At 43.7% G+C, this 25397-nt stretch overlaps 1 protein-coding gene across 5 annotated transcripts in view; it reads right to left on the minus strand.

Annotated features, from left to right (window-relative positions):
* Positions 1 to 25397, minus strand: part of LOC134352866 (protein FosB-like) — a 144684-nt gene that overhangs the window by 18215 nt on the left and 101072 nt on the right. Inside the window, exons 7-11 of one of the 5 annotated variants that reach the window (XM_063060404.1) lie at positions 24691 to 24887; positions 18609 to 18688; positions 12126 to 12155; positions 11954 to 12016; positions 6326 to 6874 (exon numbers count right to left, since the gene is read on the minus strand). In XM_063060404.1, the coding sequence (XP_062916474.1) occupies positions 6811 to 6874; positions 11954 to 12016; positions 12126 to 12155; positions 18609 to 18688; positions 24691 to 24887 (434 nt within the window). In that variant the 3' untranslated portion in view covers positions 6326 to 6810. Of the gene's footprint in view, positions 1 to 6325; positions 6875 to 9522; positions 9741 to 11953; positions 12156 to 18608; positions 18689 to 24690; positions 24888 to 25397 lie in introns of those variants that run through there. The other 4 variants (XM_063060400.1, XM_063060405.1, XM_063060403.1 and 1 more) reach the window with 4 other exon arrangements.

Here is a 25397-nt window from a genome sequence, read left to right on the forward strand (position 1 = left end):
CTTGGCTCTGATGTCCTCTGTAAGAAGTCTGAATGTACTTCTCATGAGCACATGGGTGTCCTTTGGGTTCTCTGGTTTCCTCCCACATTCCAAAGATGTACCAGTTAGTAGTTCATTATAAATTGTTGTGATTAAGCTTGAGTTAAATAGGTGGGTTGCTGGGCAGGGTGGCTGTACCACACTGTGCCTCTAAGTCAATAGATCGATAGATAAATAAACGAGCAAACAAGCAAGCACATGAAACAGGCTGGTCTTTCGTCTACTGGGAGTGCAAAATGAGTTGAGGGGTCTTGACAGGGGGGGTGTGGAGAGGATGTTTCCTCTTGTGTAAGAGTATAGAACTCTCACCCACTGTGTTTAAATAACTATTGAAGTCTGAGACAAAGTGAATTTTTATCTTTGAGGATAATGAGTCAAAGAGGAACAGGTATTTGATTGTAGTGGATTCGGGTTAATTGGAACACATCGGGACCAGTACTTTTTAGCCCAATTAAGTAGCTGCTCCAATTAGCTGACATTTCATGGAAATAGTTAAAAAAGTATAAAAACAATGAACTACTGTTCAACTGAGTACCAAATTATGAATTTAACTGAAATACAGAACAAATTAGAACATTACCAAACATTTTCACAAATGAAACAAAGTGAGGCGTTTTATGTTTAAAGAAATCCGTAACACATTTTATTGAACTCCAAAACCTACACAACAAAAGTGTGCTAAAAGCCGTTTACATAACCACAGCATCACGCCAGACCAGCCTCTTAAAGTGAAACCCAAACTCAATGTCAGTGGTTGTGAGGTATGTGCAGTTACATTTCTCTGTACAGCCCCTCCAAACGCCTCCCTCCCCCCACCCCCCGAATTCACTAAAATTGGCATTGTGAGCCTGTCTGGAGCTCAAATGAGCCGCCTGGCTTCTGTCCTCTGTTCCTTGAGTGGAGGAACAGAAGGTGCCTCTGGCTCGTCCAGAGGTGTGTTGACATGCTCATGGTGATATTGTGATGGCAGTGGAATACTCAAAATCTTGGTGGGCTGGCTTAAGGTGATCTACCAAAATATGTTCTGGTTTTCAAAACACAGAAGTGGGCCTAAGGGGATGTTGGTGTGTATTGTGGCAGACAAAAACAAACAAGGCAGAATGTACATCAACAGGAACCCAAGAGTGCTGTATGCCATGATGGGAGGTAGAAGTAGGTGACAAGAAATTGAATTTACTGAGGAGGGTGGAACACTGTTGTGAGGCCGACCGGATAGTATAGGCATCAGGAATGAAATCACCTGGCACTCGTAATAGCTGCCCGTATACCAATGCTGCCACAGACGACTGCAGGTCCTGTTTTAGAACAGTTTTGAGCCCCAGCAGGACCCATGGGAGATGATCATAGAATATAGAATAGTACAGCACATTACAGGCCCTTCGACCCACAATGTTGTGCCAGCCCTCAACCCCTGTGTCCCATATAACCCCCCACCTTAAATTCCTCCATATACCTGTCTAGTAGTCTCTTAAACTTCATGAGTGTATCTGCCTCCACCACTGACTCAGGCAGTGCATTTCACGCACCAACCACTCTCTGAGTAAAAAACTTTCCTCTAATATCCCCCTTGAACTTCCCACCTCTTACCTTAAAGCCATGTCCCCTTGTATTGAGCAGTGGTGCCCTGGGGAAGAGGCGCTGGCTATCCACTCTATCAATTCCTCTTATTATCTTGTACACCCCTGTCATGTCTCCTCTCATCCTCCTTCTCTCCAAAGAGTAAAGCCCTAGCTCCCTTAATCTCTGATCATAATGCATACTCTCTAAACCAGGCAGCATCCTGGTAAATCTCCTCTGTACCCTTTCCAATGCTTCTATATCCTTCCTATAGTGAGGCGACCAGAACTGGACACAGTACTCCAAGTGTGGCCTAACCAGAGTTTTATAGAGCTGCATCATTACATCACGACTCTTAAATTCTATCCCTCGACTTATGAAAGCTAACACCCCATAAGCTTTCTTAACTACCATATCTACCTGTGAGGCAACTTTCAGGGATCTGTGGACATATATCCCCAGATCCCTCTGCTCCTCCACCCTACCAAGTATCCTGCCATTTACTTTGTACTCTGCCTTGGAGTTTGTCCTTCCAAAGTGTACTAGCTCACACTTCTCCGAGTTGAACTCCATCTGCAACTTCTCAGCCCACTTCTGCATCCTATCAGTGTCTCTCTGCAATCTTTGACAATCCTCTACACTATCTACAACACCACCAACCTTTGTGTCTTCTGCAAACTTGCCAACCCACCCCTCTACCCCCACATCCAGGTTGTTAATAAAAATCACAAAAAGTAGAGGTCCCAGAACAGATCCTTGTGGGACACCACTAGTCACAATCCTCCAATCTGAATGTACTCCCTCCACTACCACCCTCTGCCTTCTGCAGGCAACCAATTCTGAATCCACCCGGCCAAACTTCCCTGGATCCCATGCCTTCTGACTTTCTGAATAAGCCTACCGTGTGGAACTTTGTCAAATGCCTTACTAAAATCGATATAGATCACATCCACTGCAGTACCCTCATCTATATGCCTGGTCACCTCCTCAAAGAACTCTATCAGGCTTGTTAGACACGATCTGCCCTTCACAAAGCCATGCTGACTGTCCCTGATCAGACCATGATTCTCTAAATGCCCATTGATCCTATCTCTAAGAATCGTTTCCAACAGCTTTCCCACCACAGACATGAGGCTCACCGGTCTGTAATTACCTGGACTATCCCTACTACCTTTTTTGAACAAGGGGACAACATTCGCCTCCCTCCAGTCCTCCGGTATCATTCCCATGGACAACGAGGGCATAAAGATCCTAGCCAGAGGCTCAGCAATCTCTTTCCTCGCCTCATGGAGCAGCCTGGGGAATATTCTGTCAGGCCCCGGAGACTTATCCGTCCTAATGTATTTTAACAACTCCAACACCTCCTCTCCCTTAATATCAACATGCTCCAGAACATCAACCTCACTCATATTGTCCTCACCATCATCAAGTTCCCTCTCATTGGTGAATACCGAAGAGAAGTATTCATTGAGGACCTCGCTCACTTCCACGGCCTCCAGGCACATCTTCCCACCTTTATCTCTAATCGGTCCTACCTTCACTCCTGTCATCCTTTTGTTCTTCACATAATTGAAGAATGCCTTCGGGTTTTCCTTTACCCTACTCGCCAAGGCCTTCTCATGCCCCCTTCTTGCTCTCCTCAGCCCCTTCTTAAGCTCCTTTCTTGCTTCTCTATATTCCTCAATAGGCCCATCTGATCCTTGCTTCCTAAACCTCATGTATGCTGCCTTCTTCCACCTGACTAGATTTTCTACCTCACTTGTCACCCATGGTTCCTTCACCCTACCATTCTTTATCTTCCTCACCGGGACAATTTTATCCCTAACCTTCTGCAAGAGATCTCTAAACATCGACCACATGTCCATAGTACATTTCCCTGCAAAAACATATCCCAATTCACACCCGCAAGTTCTAGCCTTATTTAATTTGCCCTTCCCCAATTAAAAAATTTTCCTGTCCTCTCTGATTCTATCCTTTTCCATGATAATGCTAAAGGCCAGGGAGCGGTGGTCACTGTTCCCCAGATGCTCACCCACTGAGAGATCTGTGACCTGACCCGGTTCATTACCTAGTACTAGATCTAGTATGGCATTCCCCCCAGTCGGCCTGTCCACATACTGTGACAGGAATCCATCTTGGACACACTTAACAAACTTTGCCCCATCTAAACCCTTGGAACTAAACAGGTGCCAATCAATATTAGGGAAGTTAAAGTCACCCATGATAACAACCCTGTTATTTTTGCACCTCATCGGTCAGGGAAGCCCTCAGAGCAACCTTTAAGGAGCGGTGAAACCACTTGCAGAAGCCATTGGACTGTGGGTGATACGCCATGGTGTGATGTAGCCCTATGCTGAGGTTCTGGGCTATCACAGCCCAAAGGTCTAAACTTAATTGGGGACCATGGTTAGAGGAAGTAACAGATGGGGTGCCAAAATGAGCAGCCCAGGTGCTGATGAATGGCTGAGCTATATCTGTGGCCATTGCTGATGCTCGAGAGATGGCCTCTGGCCACCTGGTGGTACAGTCCACCATGGTAAGAAGGTGTGTGAAACCCGCAGGAACAGGGACCTCTAATGGTGCCTGAACATGACGGTTAATTTTTTGCCTGCTGGCACTCCACACAAGCTGCAGTCGAATCATACACGTCCTTTCTGAGGCCGTGCCACACAAACTTTAGTGCAATTGGTTTCTGTGAGGCCTTCCGGCCTGGATGTGAGAAGCCATTTATAGAGTCGAAAAGAGTCCTTTTCCAGTTTGCGGACACAATGAGGCCAGGGTGATTGTTTGAGACATCACACTGGAGAGAAACCTCAGCTTCCCCGAACTTAATGTCAGCCAACCAGAAACCTGTGACTGCTGTTCAGTAAACCTGGACCTCTGGGTCAGTAACTTGGTCGGCTGCCACACCGGCATAGTCAACCCCGATGTGTATGGCCTCAGTGGCTGGCCATGAGAGTTAATCAGCCACGGCATTATTTTTCCCCTTGATAGTTGTGAACTCTGATATGTAGGCCAGGTGGCATTGCTGCTGTGCAGACCAAGGTTCTAATATTTAGTCTATTGTGTGCATGAGGGGTATGTGGTTAACGAATGCTGTGAAATGTCAACCCTCTGGAAGAAAACGAAAATGGCGGACAGCCAGATTGAGACTGAGAAGCTCACAGTCAAACATAATGTATTTCCTTTTGGGGGACAGAGTTGCCAGCTGAAGATGGTGAACAGCTGCCGCAGGCCTCTTACCAGCTGTTCATGCACAGCACCCACAACGTAGTCTGCGGTGTCAGTAGTAATGGCTATGGGTGCGTTGGGGAGTGGGTGCGCCAGTAGGATTGCATTAGAAAGAGGTCGTTTGGTATCATCAAATGCCCTGGTCATGTCCACTGGCCAGTCAAGCACTAGATTAGGGGTATTGCCTTTGAGTGCACTATACAGGGGAAGCATAAGTTCAACGTCTCATAGAATGAAGCAGTGATAGAAATTCATCATGTCTAAAAATTCCTGTAGTTTTTTGGTAGTGTGGGGTGGTGGAAAATCCATAATAGCGGCTACCTTTGATGGAAGGAGTTTTGCTCCTTCTGCGGAGATGCGATGGCTGAGAAAGTTAATGGTTGACAACCCAAACTGGCATTTAGCAGGGTCATTAATCAACCTGTGTTGGCTTAAGCGCTGGAAAAGTGTGCGGAGATGGGATACATGTTCAGGTTTTAATACAGAGTCCATCAGCTGCTGGAAATTCTGTGCAATGTTTTTCAGTCCAAACAGTATGTGCAGAAACTCAAAAAGGCCAAATGGGGTTATCACAGCTGTTTGGGAATGTCCTCTGATAACACAGGCACCTGATGGTAATTAGATCAACTTTGGGAAAAATTAACTTTCTGGCTAAATGTGCCGAGAAGTCTTGAATGTGTGGGACGAGGTAACATACGGGGCGGGGGGGGGGTGGTGGCCTTGTTAAGGCATCAGTAATCACCACATGGGCGGCAACAACCATCGGATTTAAGGACCATATGGAGAGGTGAAGCCCAGCGGCTATTCGACTGATATACAGTTCTGAGTCTTTCCATGTTGGGACACAGTTGCCAGCTTTTCTGTGTCCAGTCTACATACGCAGGCATGGACTGGTGGGCCAGTTGTGGGAATGTGGTGCTTCACCATATGTTTTCAGACTGTAGTGGAGAATGTAGACTTGGTGAGGTCTGGGAATTCACCCAGCAGACGAGTAAACTCTCATGTGGTCATTGCGGGGATCTGACTGGGAGAGCAGGGTAATGACCGAAAGTCTTTGACATCCACATGCCGGCAGTTCTTAAGATCGACTATCAGCCCTTGGGCACATGGAAATCTGCACCAAGCAGTGGTCTAGCCACTTTAGCCAGGACTAAGTCCCGTGTGTAATGTCACTCACTGAAGCAGAGCGTCACCCATCGTGTCCCGTCAGTCTGGATCTTGCTGCCGTTGGCAGCCTCCAGCGAGGTTTCTTCGCTCTTTGCCTTCTCATCAATAGGCGACACTGGCAGCACACTCACTTGAGCACCCGTGTCACACAGGAAGCGACACCCTGGCAACTGGAACCCACAGTGTTCACAGACCTGTAATGTCCTGATGTGCTGGCGCTGTTGAAGTTGCAAGGTTCCTATCAAAGTGATCATGGTAAAAGCACAGACCTTGCTGAATGGGCTTATTGAGGTAGAGAAAAGAGGAGGAATAACGCATTGCTGCCTAGCTGAGTGTAGACCATCGGTTATTTTAGCAAGCTCCCCATAGTTCATCACGGGTGAATTAGCAAAGGCTATGCAAACTTGATTAGGCATTTGCTGCATGAAGGGTTCTTTAAAAATAAAACATGGATGGTGATTTCCCAGGAGAGATAGCATGTGGTCCATTAGCTCCGATGGCTTACTATCACCCGTAACACATTTTATTAAACTCCTAAACCTACACACAGAAGCGTACTAAAAACGTCATCACACCAGACCAGCATCTTAAACTGAAACCCCATCTCAATGTGGTGGTTGTGAATTTTCTCCCAGTTATGTTACCCTAGACAACTATAGTACGATAAAGGTACGTATTAGTTCCTGGTAGTTATCGTTGGAGTGTACACTGCTGCATTCTTTTGATTGACTCTAAATGAACAAAAACAAAGCAGATTCCAAGTGCAGATAATGGACTACCTTCATATGGTGCTTTCAGAGATTGCATCCTCCTATTCTACGTTCTCATTGTAACATCCAAGGTGATTGTTGATATCTTCAAATTCATCATAGTTCCTAACCTGTTGAAGTAGTGAAATCATTTCATTTTCACTCCCAGATGTTTCTGGCATCTCCAAGCCTGAATACTTGAAACCACGAACAATCAGAGACAAAAAATGCTGCTTTTTGATCACAAGCACATTCAACTGATTCTATTTACAAAAAGTTTTCTCAAAGCACAGTGTGGTGTCTAACGGCCATGCAAGTGCCCATGACTGATGCTAGTTAGAAACTGTACAGCAGTGGTTTCCCATCTAAATTAAGCAGCATAGTGTCCGAAATAAATGAAGGGAATCCTGCTATAGTTTCTCAATTAGTTTTTGCTTTTAAGAGTTGCCCCAAATAACTAGCTGTCTCGATTAACCAATGGCCCAAACAACCGTAATCCACTGTATTTTCGGTTTCAGATTTATTTATCACATGTACATCGAAACATACAGTGAAAAGCATCATTTCTGTTCACATCCAACATACCCAAGATGTGCTGGAGACAATTCTCATCTTTTAAGGCAGAGCAAGATCAGAAGACCATAAGATATAGAAGAATGGTTAGGCCATTCAATCCATCGAGGCTGCTCTGCCATTCAGTCATAGCTAATTTATTTCAACCTCATTCTCCTACCTTTTCCTAATAAACCTTAATCCTCTTACCAAACAAGAACCTATCAATCTCTGCCCTAAGTACACTGAATGACCTGGCCTCCTGCCTCCACATCTGTTCGTGGCAATGAATCCTACAGATTCTCCACCCTCTGGCTGAAGAAATTCCTCCTCATCTCAGTTTTAAAGGGACATCCCTTTTATCTGAGGCTGTGCCCTTGGATTCTAAAGCTCAAAGTTGAAGGTAAATTTATTATCAAAGTACATACTCCACGCGTCTCTAAAAACTACCCTGAGATTCATTTTCTTGTTGGCATCCACAGTATAGAACAAAGAAATATAATAGAATCAATGGAAAACTACACACAAAGAGTGACAGACAACCGATGTGCAACAGAAGACAATCAGTGGAAATACAAAAATAATCAACAAGTAAATAAATAAATAATAGATCACAGATTTAAAGTGAGTTCATAGGTTGTGGAATCAGCTCAGTATTGAGGTGAGTGAGGTTATCCACGCCTGATGGTTCTTCTCAAAAGGTTTCCCTTTACCGTAGTATGATCTATTTTCTTAGCTATTGATATCTCAGATACTTATTCTGTTTCATATTCATCCATTGGTTGTATTGTACCCTGCTGCTCTGTTTTATATTCCACTGGCTGGTTTGCATCTTTCTTTAATGTTCTGCACTTATCCAGTCCCCGTTTATACAGTATCTTTCAAAAATAGTTCTACTATTTAAATTAACGCAACACACATAAAAGTTGCTGGTGAACGCAGCAGGCCAGGCGGCATCTCTAGGAAGAGGTACAGTCGACGTTTCAGTCCGAGACCCTTCGTCAGGACTAACTGAAGGAAGAGTGAGTAAGAGATTTGAAAGTTGGAGGGGGAGGGGGAGGGGGAGGGGGAGATCCAAAATGATAGGAGAAGACAGGAGGGGGAGGGATGGAGCCAAAAGCTGGACAGGTGATTGACAAAAGGGATACGAGAGGATCATGGGACAGGAGGTCCGGGAAGAAAGACAAGTGGCGGTGGGGGGAACCCAGAGGATGGGAAAGGGGTATATTCAGAGGGACAGAGGGAGAAAAAGGAGAGTGAGAGAAAGAATGTGTGTATAAAAGTAAGTAACAGATGGGGTACGAGGGGGAGGTGGGGCACTAGCGGAAGTTAGAGAAGTTGATGTTCATGCCATCAGGTTGGAGGCTACCCAGACGGAATATAAGGTGTTGTTCCTCCAACCTGAGTGTGGCTTCATCTTTAGAGTAGAGGAGGCCATGGATAGACATGTCAGAATGGGAATGGGATGTGGAATTAAAATGTGTGGCCACTGGGAGATCCTGCTTTCTCTGGCCGACAGAGCGTAGGTGTTCAGCAAAGCGGTCTCCCAGTCTACTATTTAAATTAATTGTTTTAGCTTTACTGATGAAGGAGCTTATCATTTCACATTGTCCATGTATAGAAGGTGTGTCAAGGAATAATTTGTTTGGTTGTCTCTAATTTGATACCCTATTTTCATCCGATTCAGTCAATTAGAGAGCGGGTTTAAAGCTAGACAGAACCATAGTGGGCTTAGAGAAATGCTTTGGTTTATTTTGATAATGGTGGTTGTTCTTTTTTGGTTATTAGTAGAAAGGGTGGTTATAGTATGCCAATCAGATGTTCTAAGCATTTAGCAAGTATTGGGTGTAGTTTATATATATAAAGAATTTCTATTAACCATGAGTATGGGACAGAATCAAATGCTTTTTGGTAGTCAATATAACAACATGAAAGATTCCTGCTTCTCCACCGGGCTTGATTTGGAATTACAGAGTCTACTATCAGTTGTTCGTTACATCCTATCACACCCTTACGGCATCCTTTCTGCTCTTCTGTCAGTATATTGTGGTTATCTAAGTCAGTGGTGATTAGGTGTGAGATGCATCATTTTATAATTTTATATATAGTTTGTAAACAAGTAAAAAGACAATACTTTGTCAGATCATTTGTGATTTCTCCTTTAGGTAAGGGATATATTTTACCATTTGTTAAAAAGTCGGGCACTTTTTCAGGAATTTTAAGAAAATTGTTGATATGTATTAATAGGTACAATTGAAGACAAGTAAACTTTTTATACCAATAATTATGAATATTATCACTGGCAGCTCTTTTCCAGTTGTGGGGATTTTTTATACCCTCTTTTAGCATATCCATTGTAACTGTTCACGTGTCTTCAGTTGGTTGCTTGTCTGTGCTGTTGGATGTGGTCTTTCATTGATTCTATTATGTTCCTTCTGTGAATGCCTGCAATAAAATGAATCTCAGGGTTGTATGTGGTGGCATATATGTACTTTGAACAGATACAGCAGTAACATTTAAGAGGCATTTAGCCAAGCTCATGGCCAGGCAGGAAATGGAGGGATACAGACCAGGTGCAGGTGGATGGGGTGAGAATTGAAGGCCTGTTCCTCTGCTATGCTGTTCGGTGAAAGAGAGGTGGAGAGATTTAAGCTTTGAGCAGCTGAAGGCAATTGTTTTTGGGAATGATTATGAGGCCCAGTTTGTATGGACTGCACAGGAAATATACCATTGTGCAAGGGACTTCACAAAGGAGATTGATCAGGAAACATTTAGCCATGAGGAAAGATTAGATAAGTGTGGGTCATTTTCTTTGAGACAAGAGGCTGATCAGAGAAGTGGATAAAATTATGAGGGGCCTCAGGAAGCAGGAGGGACCTACTTTGCTTTACAGAGGGGTCAAAAAACCATGAGGAACAGGTTTAAAGTAATTGGTAGAAGAATTAGTGCAAGATGAAGAAACAAAAATGTTTCATGCAGAAGATGGTGGGGGTTTACAACCTGTTGCCTGAGGGTGTTGGACGCTGGAACCTTCATAATGTTCTACAGGTGCTCGAGATGACCTTGAAGAAGTAAATCTTCATCACCATGGAGCAAAGGATACTTGTTTTTTTCACAGGCAGAATCTAAATCGGTAGAAAGCCTCCTCAGTGCTACCATGGCTGTAAAATTCTCCCAGCGGAGGAAAAAAGGAATCTCTGCGTGCAAAGTATGATACCTGGATAAGTGGTGCCACATCAATAACCTATCAAGAGCTGATTGTTCACTTCAGGAAGGAAAAGGAAGGCAGACATATGCCAGATTACATTGGGGTAATCAGCAGTGGAGAGAGTCATCAGCTTTAAATTCCTGAGGGTTAACATATCAGAATCCTTGTCCTGGGCCCAGCACATAGATACAGTCACAAGGAAGGCATGCCAGCATTTCTACTTTTTTAGGAGGTTAAGAACATTCGGCTTGTCATCGAACACTAACAAATTTCCACTGTTGAAAGTATCCTGACTGGTTGCAGCAGGGCAAATCAAATGCACAGTAACATAAATACTTTAGAGAATAGTGAACTCAGCCCTATACCTACCTCCTCACCATTGGTGGTATCTACAGGAGACACTGCCTCAAGGAGACAACATCCATTACCGAAGATCCCCACCATCCGGACCATGTCATCTTAGACCATAAGACCATTAGGCATAGGAGCAGAAATAGGCCATTCAGCCCATTGAGTCTGTTTCACCATTCCATCCATCTTCTGACAGCTCCTATCTGGCAGGACACAGAAGCCTGAAGTCCCACACCACCTGGTTCAAGAATATTTTCCTTCAACTATTCGGTACTTGAACCAACTGAAAAAACCCTAATCACTACAGTTTAGCAACACTGAAAGAGTGACTTTGTAAAATTGACTCTGTTCTTTTTACTCTCTAATTCTGTTCTTTGTTGTAAAACTGAGGAATAGTTTATGCCTAATCCAGATTTTTCTTACGTATACTGTTTACCTGATGCTATGAGCCTATGATGATGCTGCAAGTACATTTTTTATTGCAACCTGTGCAATGCATGGGAATCTTAGAAGAATGATCTTAGATGCGTCAGGATCATCGATCTTTAGAAGAGTGTGTGGGGATCTCATTGAAACCTACCAGATATTGAAAGGACTAGATAGGGTGAATGTGGAGAGGATGTTTCCTGTGGTGGGGTGGGGGGTGATATCCAGAACTAGAGGGCACAGCCTCAAAATTGAGGGTCGACCCTTTAGAACAGAAGTAAGGAGGAATATTTTTTGCTAGGAGTAGTGAATCTGTGGAATGCTCTGCCACAGACTGTGGTGGAGGCCAAGGCCGTGGGTGTATTTAAGGCAGATGTTGATAGATTGGTCAGGGCTTCAAAGGACGTGGCAAGAAGACAGGTGTATGGGGTTAAGTAGGATCCAGGATCAGCCATGATGGAATGGAGGAGCAAACTCGATGGGCTGAATGGCCTAATTCTACTCCCATGTCCTATGGTCTTATACATGTGCTTATGCATCTTGCAATAAACTCGACTGGATCAGTCGACTGGATTGCAGACTGAATTCATCTAAACACACATAGATCATGGTGACCTGTCACAAATGAATTTGTACAATAGAAGCAGAAACCTGGACGTATGGACACACTTACTGGTTGAGTTCTGGCTCATCTTCCAGCTTGGTCCTCCTCCTGTGGCCTTTCCTCTTGCCACTTCTGAAAGAGAAAAGAACGCCTGTGAAGTACAAGGGAGAGGAAGCTTCTGGTCTGAAGGGTTTTCCCTGAGTGGTACAAGTTTGTTGAACTGGTAACAGAATTCCTGTACCTGTCGCCTTTCAATCGCTTCCGCCGTGGTCTGAAAAATAAAGGAGAGAAGAGATTTAAGAGGAAATTGTGGTATCAGAATCTCTAGAAATAGGCCATTCAGCCCATCTTATCTCTTTGAAAACTATCCAACTGCTTTCTCCTCTCCCAAAAGCCCTGTGAGTATATTGTTTAAACATTTATCCAGCCCTCGTTATGAATTACTTCTGAGTATGCTGTACTGCCAGAGCTCTGAAGAGATATTTTCTACATCAGAACAGCTCATGCAGGAAAGTTCCCAAAGCCTCCCTTGTTCCTTTGCCAGTCTGGGGCCTCCAATCCCCAGGTACAGTTTGTCTTCAAAACAGAAACATATTGCTGGAAATGTTCAGCAGGTCAAGGGCTTTAAGGTAATATCTAAGCAGGTTAAAGTCTTATTTTCTTATTCATTTATGTGGAGATATAGCACGGAATAAGCCTTTCTGGCCCTTCAAACTGCGCTGCCCAGCAACCCCCAATTAACCCTAATGTAACCCAAGTTAATTAAACCCAACAATGTAATGTTAGAAAGCGCCACCTGTGGAGGGATGAAAACAAAGTTTACCAAATTTTTTTTAAAAAGAACTTGGAGAAAAATAGTGATGTGAAAACAAGGCGTAGCTGATGCAGGCGTGGACAAGCGACAGAAATACAGCAACCTATAGAAACTAAAAAAAGATATAAACTATTAAAAGTGGAATTAGTAGTGAGTGTCTTTACCCTAGTTATTTGAAAACTTCTGGGTGAAACCCCTGGAGGAGGGACGATAGCGATAAAGGATTTATTGAAGCTACGCCTATAAGAAGCAGCGGCTATAATGAGACAATATTGGCAGAGACGAGTGTCCAAGATCTCTACTGTGTAACTGGGAATTAGTTCTGTTAAATCATACCAGGGATTTGGTCAGGGTTTTTTTGTATAAATTTGAGAATCAACTTTCTGTGGATAAGCAACTATTTCATCCAACAAAATAAGAAACAAGATGGCAAGCTACCCAAAATCAAAGAATGAAATGCTTCAAGACGTAGAGGATTTAGTACGGTTGGATTTATTAGTTTTATTGCTCTTTTGAAGGATCTGAATTTAATTTTCTTGAAGAACTGATTATTTTTGCTAAGACTTTGATAAGTGACTAAATGATATTTACTTTGTTTAAAAGTTGTGATGTTGGAGAATTTGTTGTGAAAGGAGTTAAGCTGTATGTATGTTGGGGGGGGGGGCCTGAATTTGAATTTGTAGACATAGTGACGTAGAACTAAAAGTGAGGTTAGCCATAATACCTGTACTTAAAAATAGGAATTCAATTAGTTTCCTAACTAACTAGGGATGAATAAAAGTACGAATGTTAGTCTGTAAACCTTTAAATAAGGAATAACAGTAGATCTATTAGAATCAGAATCAGGTTTATTATCACGGCATGTGTCGTGAAATATGTTAACTTTGCAGCAGCAGTTCAATGCAATACATAATAAAGAAGAAGAAGAAGAAAAAATAAAATATAAATAAGTAAATCAATTACAGTATAAGTATATTGAGTAGATTAAAAATCGTACAAAAAACCGAAATAATATATATTAAAAAAGTGAGGTAGTGTTCACGGGTTCAATGTCCATTTAGGAATCGGATGGCAGAGAGGAAGAAGTTGTTCCTGAATCGCTGAGTGTGTGCCTTCAGGCTTCTGTACCTCCTACCTGATGGTAACAGTGAGAAAAGGGCATGCCCTGGGTGCTGGAGGTCCTTAATAATGGATGCTGCTTTTCTGAGACACCGCTCCTTGAAGATGTCCTGGGTACTTTGTAGGCTAGTACCCAGATGGAGCTGACTAAATTTACAACCCTCTGCAGCTTCTTTTGGTCCTGTGCAGTAGCCCCCCGCCCCCATACCAGACAGTGATGCAGCCTGTCAGAATGCTCTCCACCGTACATCTACAGAAGTTTTTGAGTGTATTTGTTGACATACCAAATCTCTTCAAACTCCTAATGAAGTATAGTTGCTGACTTGCCTTCTTTATAACTGTATCAATATGTTGGGATTAGATCGGGTCTTCAGAGAACTTGAAACTGCTCACTTTCTCCACTTCTGATCTCTCTATGAGGAATGGTATGTTTTCCTTCATCTTATCCTTCCTGAAGTCCACAGTCAGCTCTTTCGTCTTGCTGACATTGAGTGCCAGGTTGTTGCTGTGACACCACTCTACAAGTTGGCATATCTCACTCCTGTACACCCTCTCGTCACCACCTGAGATTCTACCAACATTGGTTGTATCGTCAGAAAATTTATAGGTGGTATTTGAGCTATGCCTAACCACACAGTCATGTGAATATAGAGAGTAGAGCAGTGGGCTAAGCACACACTCCTGAGGTGCACCAGTGTTGATCAACAGCAAGGAGGAGATGTTATCACCAATCCGCACAGATTGTTGTCTTCTAGTTAGAAAGCTGAGGATCCAATTGCAGAGGGAGGTACAGAGGCCCAGGTTCTGCAACTTCTCAATCAGGATTGTGGGAATGATGGTATTAAATGCTGAACTATGGTCGATGAACAGCATCCTGATATAGGTGTTTGTGTTGGCCAGGTGGTTTAAGGCAGTGTGAAGAGCCATTGAGATTGCATCTGCTGTTGACCTATTGTGACGATAGGCAAATTGCAATGGGTCCAGCTCCTTGCTGAGGCAGGAGTTCAGTCTAGTCATGACCAGCCTCTCAAAGCATTTCATCATTGTGGGTGTGAGTGCTGCTGGGTGATAGTCATTTAGGCAGCTCACATTATTCTTCTTAGGCACTGGTATAATTCTTGCCTTTTTGAAGCAAGTGGGAACTTTCGCCTGTAGCAGTGAGAGGTTGAAAACGTCCTTGAATACTCCAGCCAGTTGGTCAGCACAGGTTTTCAGAGCCTTACCAGGTATTCTATTGGGACAACATACATCAAAGTTGCTGGTGAACGCAGCAGGCCAGGCAGCATCTATAGGAAGAGGCGCAGTCGACGTTTCAGGCCGAGACCCTTCGTCAGGTATTCTATTGGGACCTTCCCTCTTTAAAGACAGCCTAACATCGGCCTCTGAGACAGTGATCACAGGGTCATCAGGTGCAGCAGGGATCTTCACAGCTGTAGTTGTATTCTCCCTTTCAAAGCAGGCAGAGAAGGCATTGAATTCATCTGGTAGTGAAGCATCGCTGCCATTCATGCTATTGGGTTTCACTTTGTAGGAAATAATGTCTTGCAAACCCTGCCAGAGTTGTCGTACATCTGCTGTCGCCTCCAACCTCATTCAAAATTGTCTCTTCACCCTTGAAATAGCCCTCTGCAAACCATACCTGGTTTTCTGGTACAGGCCTGGGTCGCCATACTTGAATGCCACAGATCGAGCCTTCAGCAGACGACGTACCTCCTAGTTCATCCACAGCTTATGATTTGGGGATGTTGAGCAAGTCTTTGTAGGCACACACTCATCCACACAGGCTTTAATGAAGTCAGTAACAACTGCAGCATACTTATCCAGATTTGAAGATGAATCCCTGAATACAGTCCAGTCCACCGATTCAAAGCAGTCCTGTAGGCACTCCTGTGCTTCCCTTGTCCATACCTTTTCGGTCCTCACCGCCGGTGCTGCAGTTTTCAGTCTCTGCCTATACTCAGAGAGTAGAAGTACAGCCAGCTGATCAGACTTTTTGAAGTGAAGGCATGGAATAGCATGGTAGGCATTCTTGATGGTGGTGTAACAGTGGTCCAGTGTGTTGTTTCCTCTGGTATTGTAAGTGATCTGTTGATGGTAATTACTTAGTGATTTTTTCAGACTGGCCTGGTTAAAATCACCCAAAATGATGGTGAAGGCATTGGGTTGTGCTGTTTCATGCATGTTGATCCCATTCTCAGATCATCTAAAGCCTGATTGATATTGGCCTGAGCTGGAATGTATACTGCTGCCAAAATGACCTCAGAGAACTTGTGGTAGGTAAAGAGGATGGCACTTAAATGCTAGATACTCCAGGTCTGGTGAGCAGAATTGGGGCAGCATTGATATATTTGTGCACCAAGAAGAGTTGATCATGAGGCATACTCCTCCACCTCTGCTTTTGAGAGACTCTATAGATCTATCCGGATGGTATATAGTAAACCCTTCGATCTGAATCACTGCATCCGGTACAGAAGGGGTTAATCAGGATTCCGTGAAACAAAGGACACATGCAGTCCTAATGTCCCTCTGATTCAGCACCCTAGCTCTGAGATCATCGGATTTTATTTACCAAAGACATCTTTGTTGACTGTACTGACCTTGGAAGCAGTTGTGCTTTTTAGCTGTATCAGGCTGAAATGAGAATATTTAATCATATCCATTGAGAGTTCTGTTGCTACACGAGTCTCCTCGAGGTGGCCCAGGAGTTAGAGAAATTGGAATAATAGAGGTTATTCCAGTGAATCTCACTGATCTTAACTAAAAAGAAATTTGGTTTTCATTGGTATCTGAAATTTGGAACCTAAAACAGAATGTTGGAATTTTGCATTGTGCTGACTCGTAAATATTTTGTATATATTGCTATTTTTTATAAACAAAACTTATATATTCAGAAGGATGTGTTTTCTGTTCACTGCCTCCTTCCAATACCAAGAGCTTCTGATGGTCCACTAACACCTGGTGTAATACTATGCAATTTGCGGCGACCAGTCACACAAGCTAAGACAAGCGCTGCACAGGTGTTACACTAACCCAATCACGGGACAATTTACAATCACCAATTAACCTACTAACCCATGTCTTTGGATTGTGGGAGGAGACTGGAGAAAATCCACCCATTCTATGGGAGGATGTACAGAGTCTTTACAATTGACAGCCGAGTTGAACTACAAACTCTAATGTTCCTAGCTGTAATAGCGTTGAGCAAATTGCTGTGCTACTGTGGTGCCCATGTCCAAAATCCAAATTAGAAAATACTGGAAATACTCAGCAGGTCAGGCAGCATCTGTGGAGAGGGAAACAGAGTTAAAAGTTCAGGTCTATAATTCTTCATCAGAGCTGGGCCAAACGAGGCAGAGCCAATTCTAATGATAGATTTTTTACTTGGACCTTTACCTGTGTATTTCTATCCGTAGATGCTGTCTGACCTGCTGAGTAGCGTCATCATGTTTAGTTTTGCTGTAGATTTTCAGCATCTGCTTTCAGGGAATTTATTCTTAATTACTTCATCAAGATTTTGGCCTGGCACATTTGCACTAAAAGCTGTTCCAAGAAAAGCGATCCTTTTAAATTCAGACAATGAAAGCCCTCTGTCCCTGATATTATTTCAGCAAATATTGTGTTCAGTGTGAGTCACCCTGCTATAGGAAAGATGCCATCAAGCTGGAAAGAGTGCAGAGGGAGGTTCACGAAGAAGATACCAAGACTTAAGAGACTGAGTTAGTATATTTTTATGATTATTTAGTGACTGGGGAATCAAGAACTAGAAAGCATACGTTTAAGGCGAGAGGAAGAGATGTAATAGAAACCAAAGGGGCAACCTTTCACCCAGAGGGCGGTCAGTATGTGGTATGAGGAAGAGCTGAAGCAGGTACATAAACATTTAAAAGACAGTTGGATAGGAAACAGTTGGACAGGTAATTGGATAGGAAACAGTTGGACAGGTAGATGGATAGGAAACAGTTGGGTAAGCGGATAGGAAACAGTTGGACAGGTAATTGGATAGGAAACAGTTGGACAGGTAGATGGATAGGAAACAGTTGGACGGGTAAGCGGATAGGAAACAGTTGGACAGGTACGTGGATAGGAAATATTTAAATAGATGTGGACTTGGTGGGATTAGCTTAGGTGGGAATCTTGGTTGGCATGGACTATTTGGCTGAAGAACCTGTTTCCATGCTCTATGACTCTGACTCTGAATCTGCTCTCCACCTCTCTGGAAGCCTCTCCTTCTTCTAAAGCCTGTCACTCCTGCTGGGGCATAGGCCACAAACGGCAGCTTGTTAGACAAGTCCTCATTCCTGGGCCAATCTTTCAGGTCCAGGTGTAGCCCATTTATTCATTTTATAGGTGAAGGTCTTTCGTCAACTATGGATGAGGTGTTTGGAGCTTCGGTTGGTGTTTGTATTGCTCTGGGTTTTTACGGGATGGGGTTGCTAGCTCCATGCTCAACCCTCCTGCTTTTGCAGCTGGATTTGGTGGAGTTGGGAGAAAGGATGCATTACCATTCATGGCTACTGGTTCTAACTCTGCTTTGGTGGAGGGCACCAGCTCTTGACCTCTAAGTTCAGCATGGGCCGGGCTACAGGTGTCTAATACCCAGCCGTATTCCAGTGTCTCCTGATAGAGTCTTGCAAATGGGCGTCGAGGGGAGTGAAAACACTCACTGGTTTGGGCTCACCAGTGTTGGCCTGGCAAAGTCTGTGGACCTTGGGCTGGTTTCCAGGGAGGTCCTTTGGATGCACGCAAAGCCCAGAGTGATTCCACAAGCTCAGCACTTTAACCCATACTCACCGGCATTCACAACTACTGTGTTCCGTGAAGATCATCTCCTCTTGTTTGGTTACATGCTCCAAAGGTTTTAACTTAATGACCTAAAAAATAAGATAGATAAAATCTGTTTTCTTAAAACAACTGCATCACTCAGTCAGCTGCGAGCTCCTTGGTTATCCAAGTATCTCACCCAGCCTTAACCTCATGGTCACCTTTCTCCATTAGGTTCAAAGTTCAAATTAAATTTATTATCAAAGCACATATAAGATACCATATACAAAGCTGAGATTCATTTTCTTGTAGGTATACATAGTATATCCAAGAAACATAATAGAATCAATGAAAGACTGCTCCCAACAAGACAGACAACCAGTGTGTAAAAAACAACAAACTGTGCAAATATGGAAGAAAAAAATAATAATACATAAATAAGCAATAAATATCGATAACATGAGATGACAATCCCTTGAAAGTGAATTCATAGGTTCTGGGAATCATTCCCACTGGTTCACAAGCCTGATAGTTGAGGGGTAATGACTGTTCCTGAACCTGGAGATGTAAATCCTGAGGCTTCATAGAAACATAGAAACATAGAAAATAGGTGCAGGAGTAGGCCATTCGGCCCTTCGAGCCTGCACCGCCATTTATTATGATCATGGCTGATCATCCAACTCAGAACCCCGCCCCAGCCTTCCCTCCATACCCCCTGACCCCTGTAGCCACAAGGGCCATATCTAACTCCCTCTTAAACATAGCCAATAAACTGGCCTCAACAGTTTGCTGTGGCAGAGAATTCCACAGATTCACCACTCTCTGTGTGAAGAAGTTTTTCCTAATCTCGGTCCTAAAAGGCTTCCCCTCTATCCTCAAACTGTGACCCCTCGTTCTGGACTTCCCCAACATCGGGAACAATCTTCCTGCATCTAGCCTGTCCAATCCCTTTAGGATCTTATACGTTTCAATCAGATCCCCCCTCAATCTTCTAAATTCCAACGAGTACAAGCCCAGTTCATCCAGTCTTTCTTCATATGAAAGTCCTGCCATCCCAGGAATCAATCTGGTGAACCTTCTTTGTACTCCCTCTATGGCAAAGATGTCTTTCCTCAGATTAGGGGACCAAAACTGCACACAATACTCCAGGTGTGGTCTCACCAAGGCTTTGTACAACTGCAGTAGTACCTCCCTGCTCCTGTACTCGAATCCTCTCGCTATAAATGCCAGCATACCGTTCGCCTTTTTCACTGCCTGCTGTACCTGCATGCCCACTTTCAATGACTGGTGTATAATGACACCCAGGTCTCGTTGCACCTCCCCTTTTCCTAATCGGCCACCATTCAGATAATAATCTGTTTTCCTATTTTTGCCACCAAAGTGGATAACTTCACATTTATCCACATTAAATTGCATCTGCCATGAGTTTGCCCACTCACCCAACCTATCCAAGTCACCCTGCATTGTCTTAGCATCCTCCTCACTGCTAACACTGCCACCCAGCTTCGTGTCATCCGCAAACTTGGAGATGCTGCATTTAATTCCCTCATCCAAGTCATTAATATATATTGTAAACAACTGGGGTCCCAGCACTGAGCCTTGCGTTACCCCACTAGTCACCGCCTGCCATTCTGAAAAGGTCCCGTTTATTCCCACTCTTTGCTTCCTGTCTGCTAACCAATTCTCCACCCACACCAATACCTTACCCCCAATACCGTGTGCTTTAAGTTTGCACACTAATCTCCTGTGTGGGACCTTGTCAAAAGCCTTTTGAAAATCCAAATATACCACATCCACTGGTTCTCCCCTATCCACTCTACTAATTACATCCTCAAAAAATTCTATGAGATTCGTCAGACATGATTTTCCTTTCACAAATCCATGCTGACTTTGTCCGATCATTTCACCGCTTTCCAAATGTGCTGTTATCACATCCTTGATAACTGACTCCAGCAGTTTCCCCACCACCGATGTTAGGCTAACCGGTCTATAATTCCTCGGTTTCTCTCTCCCTCCTTTTTTAAAAAGTGGGGTTACATTAGCCACCCTCCAATCCTCAGGAACTAGTTCAGAATCTAACGAGTTTTGAAAAATTATCACTAATGCATCCACTATTTCTTGGGCTACTTCCTTAAGCACTCTGGGATGCAGACCATCTGGCCCTGGGGATTTATCTGCCTTCAATCCCTTCAATTTACCTAACACCACTTCCCTACTAACATGTATTTCACTCAGTTCCTCCATCTCACTGGACCCTTTGTCCCTTACTATTTCTGGAAGATTATTTACGTCCTCCTTAGTGAAGACAGAACCAAAGTAATTATTCAATTGGTCTGCCATGTCCTTGCTCCCCATAATCAATTCACCTGTTTCTGTCTGCAGGGGACCTACATTTGTCTTTACCAGTCTTTTCCTTTTTACATATCTATAAAAGCTTTTACAGTCCGTTTTTATGTTCCCCGCCAGTTTTCTCTCATAATCTTTTTTCCCCTTCCTAATTAAGCCCTTTGTCCTCCTCTGCTGAACTCTGAATTTCTCCCAGTCCTCAGGTGAGCCACTTTCTCTGGCTAATTTGTATGCTACTTCTTTGGAATTGATACTATCCCTAATTTCTCTTGTCAGCCACGGGTGCACTACCTTCCTTGATTTATTCTTTTGCCAAACTGGGATGAACAATTGTTGTAGTTCATCCATGCAACCTTTAAATGCTTGCCATTGCATATCCACCATCAATCCTTTAAGTGTCATTTGCCAGTCTATCTTAGCTAATTCACGTCTCATACCTTCAAAGTTACCCCTCTTTAAGTTCAGAACCTTTGTTTCTGAATTAACTATCTCACTCTCCATATTAATGAAGAATTCCACCATATTATGGTCACTCTTACCCAAGGGGCCTCTCACGACAAGATCGCTAATTAACCCTTCCTCATTGCTCAAAACCCAGTCCAGAATAGCCTGCTCTCTGGTTGGTTCCTCGACATGTTGGTTCAAAAAACCATCCCGCATACATTCCAAGAAATCCTCTTCCTCAGCACCTTTACCAATTTGGTTCACCCAGTCTACATGTAGATTGAAGTCACCCATTATAACTGCTGTTCCTTTATTGCACACATTTCTAATTTCCTGTTTAATACCATCTCCGACCTCACTACTACTGTTAGGTGGCCTGTACACAACTCCCACCAGCGTCTTCTGCCCCTTAGTGTTACGCAGCTCTACCCATATCGATTCCACATCTTCCCGGCTTATGTCCTTCCTTTCTATTGCGTTAATCTCTTTTTTAACCAGCAACGCCACCCCACCTCCCCTTCCTTCATGTCTATCCCTCCTGAATATTGAATATCCCTGAACGTTGAGCTCCCATCCCTGGTCACCCTGGAGCCATGTCTCTGTGATCCCAACTATATCATAATCATTAATAACAATCTGCACTTTCAATTCATCCACCTTATTACGAATGCTCCTTGCATTGACACATAAAGCCTTCAGGCGCTCTTTTACAACTCTCTTAGCCCTTGTACAATTATGTTGAAAAGTGGCCCTTTTTAATGCTTGCCCTGGATTTGTCGGCCTGCCACTTTTACTTTTCTCCTTTGTACTTTTTGCTTCTACCCTCACTTTACACCCCTCTGTCTGTCTGCACTGGTTCCCATCCCTCTTTAATTTGATTCCCACCCCCCAACCATTCTAGTTTAAAGTCACCTCAGTAGCCCCCGCTAATCTCCCTGCCAGGATATTGGTCCCCCAAGGATTCAAGTGTAACCTGTCCTTTTTGTACAGGTCACGCCTGCCCCAGAAGAGGTCCCAATGATCCAAAAACTTGAATCCCTGCCCCCTGCTCCAATCCCTCGGCCACGCATTTATCCTCCACCTCATCGCATTCCTACTCTCACTTCTGTACCTTCTTCCTGATGGCAGCAACGAAAAGAGAAGGTGGCATGGGTGGTGGGGGTCACTGATGATGGATACTGCTTTCCTGCGACAGTGCACTGTCTGCATGTGCTCAGTGTTGGGGAGGACTTTACCCATGATGGATGGCTGTATCCCAAATCAGTTTAATATCTCTGGCATATGTTGCCTTTGTGTCAGCAGAACATTGCAATTCATAACAATAAAAAACTGTAACTTACAGTAAGTATATATATTTAAAAGTTAAATAAATAGCAGACATCCCACCTCTCCCGGAAGTTCCAGGAGTCTCCCGCATATCGATAGTGGCTCCCTGATGCCCGGAAATTATATACAATATCCTGGAAATAGAGTTTTTTGAGAGGGAGAGGGAGAGCGAGCATCCTGATTGGTCTCTCTTCATGCTAAGAGAGGTTCCCAACCACCGGGCTGCGAGGAAACAAAATGATTTGGGGATATGAGTTAGCTGCACCTTTCCTCATTCCCTGTCATGCACTGTTGAATTTTAACGCACGCGAGGTCATCAGTGACCCAAGACGTGCAAAGGAATGGGTCCGTGACCCATTTGTGAATGTCCCCAGTGAATCATCCATGTCAGCACGGGAAAAAGATCAATTCCTCGAGCTTGCAAATGACGGTGGGCTGAAAAGTTTGTTCGACATAACATCTCTGCCGGCATTCTGGATCAAAGACAATGCTGGATATCTTGAGGTAGCCACGGAAGCACTGAAAACGTTGCTTCCATTTCCAACATATCTCTGTGAAGCGGAGTTTTCTGCAATGAATGCAATGAAAACTAAATTGCTGAATAGACTGGACATAAGGAACCCCCTTTGAGTATCACTGTCTCCCATCACCCCTCGATAGGACCGTGTTGTTGCAGGAAAACAAGCCCAGGGCTCCCACTGATTCAGCAATATTGGTGTGTTGCAATGTTCATACAGGGAAAATATGCGCTGTGTGTTTAATATCCAAACGTTACTTAAAATGTTATGATGCAATTGACTTTCCACCTATATTCCGGTTGTGATTAACACCCCCGCCCCCAGTCGGCCGGTCTGCAAGAATATTGTCAATATTAAACCGGTCTGCGATGCAAAAATGATTGCAGACCCCTGCTAAGTAGACCTATCAGTTCTCTCTGTGGGTGGGCTTTACAATCGACCTCAAAAATAATGACAGGGTTGCTCGCTGCACTGTTTGCAACAGTGACTTTTCTATTGTCCATGTTGGGTTAAAATGTAAAAGACATGTTGAGGTGAGTTTAACAGGTGTCATTTGTTCATTAGCGTAGGTAACGTTATATAAACTATCTGGCTGGCTGCCAAGGAGCTACGCTATTGATGTCCTACTTGATGAGGCCAAACTCCCTGTAGACTTGCTTAAAGTTGTAATAGAATAAACATGATAATATAATATAAGTACATATTTTAATGTCACATTTTCTGCATAATACCCAACTTGGTTTACAGATTAGACAAAATCACTAAACAAAGTATTACATACACCCTTGGAGGTCGACGGGGGGGAGGGGGATATGGGGTTGCGGGGGGCGGGGGTGCTACCTCCTTGAAATGGTGGTGAAATGAGTTTTTGCAGGGTGGGATGTCTGAAGTAGTACAAAAAGAAAATAAAAAGTCATAAATGTCCTTTCAGAGCTCTGATGACTACTTTTTGAAGGATTTTCTCTTCAAGGGCATTGGTGTTTCCATACTAGGCTATAATGCAACCAGTCAATATACTTTTCACATACATCTATAGACTTTTGTCAGAGTTTTAGACGTCATGATAAAACTTCTGGGGAAATAGAGGCGCTGCCACGCTTCCTTCGGAATTGCACTTGTGTGCTCAGCCCAGGACGGATCCTCTGAAGTGATAACACCGACTCTCCACTGAACCCTCTGAGCTCCTAGGTGAACAAGTTTTCCAGTGTTTCTGTGTATTACCAAATGAATAAATAGTGCTAAAGAAAGGTATCGTCAGGTAGTGTTCATGGACATTTCAGATATCTGATGGTGGAGGGCAAGAAGGAACTCAGCAAGTCAGGCAGCATCTGTGGAGGGGGATCCTGGCCCAAAACATTGACTGTTTGTTCCCCTCCATAGATGCTGCCTGACCTGCTGAGTTCCTCCAGCATTTGGTGCGTGTTACTCTGGATTTCCAGCATTGGCAGAATCTCTTCTGTCTCTGATTGACTTCTCACCTGTATCGTCACGTTGTACATTTCTCGGGCTGTACAGCGAAGCTTCTCATCCCCACAGCAGCCGGCACACCGCAGGAGAGGGACACAGGAGGGTTTGAAGATGTACTCTGACTGACTCGGATACTCCCGTACGACATCCACCAGCACCTCAATGGTCCGGCAATAACTGCGGTTCCAGACCTCCTCAAACGGGACCACTACAACAGCAAAGTGACAGGCACCAGTCACTCACCTGGTATAGGGGAGTGGTTATTATGGGACAGTCCATAATAACCCATCCACATGAGTATCAGTAGTTGCTGTGCTAAGGTTTGAGCCTGTGATCAGGAGGAAATTTTCCCCCCTGAGTCTTGTAATTGTCCCTACGTTTATCTCCTTCCCTTTCCTACTTTTTGTCCCAAATTTCATCCTTATTCAAATAGGACAACACAGTCATAAGACATGGAAGCAGCAGGCCTTTGGCCCATCAAGTTAACACTGACCCCCACTTACACTAACTCTACACTCATCCCATTTTATTTAAAGGTTCAAAAGTTCAAAGATCAAAGTGCTTTTATTATTAAAGTACATATAGCATATACAGCCTTGAGAGTCATCTTCTTGCAGGTAGCCACAAGCAATAGAAAAACACAATAGAACCGACAAAAAAACGCCACACAACAAAGACGTCAAACACAAAAGGAACAAATAGTGCAAACAGCAAAAAC

The sequence above is a fragment of the Mobula hypostoma genome, chromosome 10, assembly GCF_963921235.1.
Source record: "Mobula hypostoma chromosome 10, sMobHyp1.1, whole genome shotgun sequence".
Lineage (NCBI taxonomy): Eukaryota > Metazoa > Chordata > Chondrichthyes > Myliobatiformes > Myliobatidae > Mobula > Mobula hypostoma.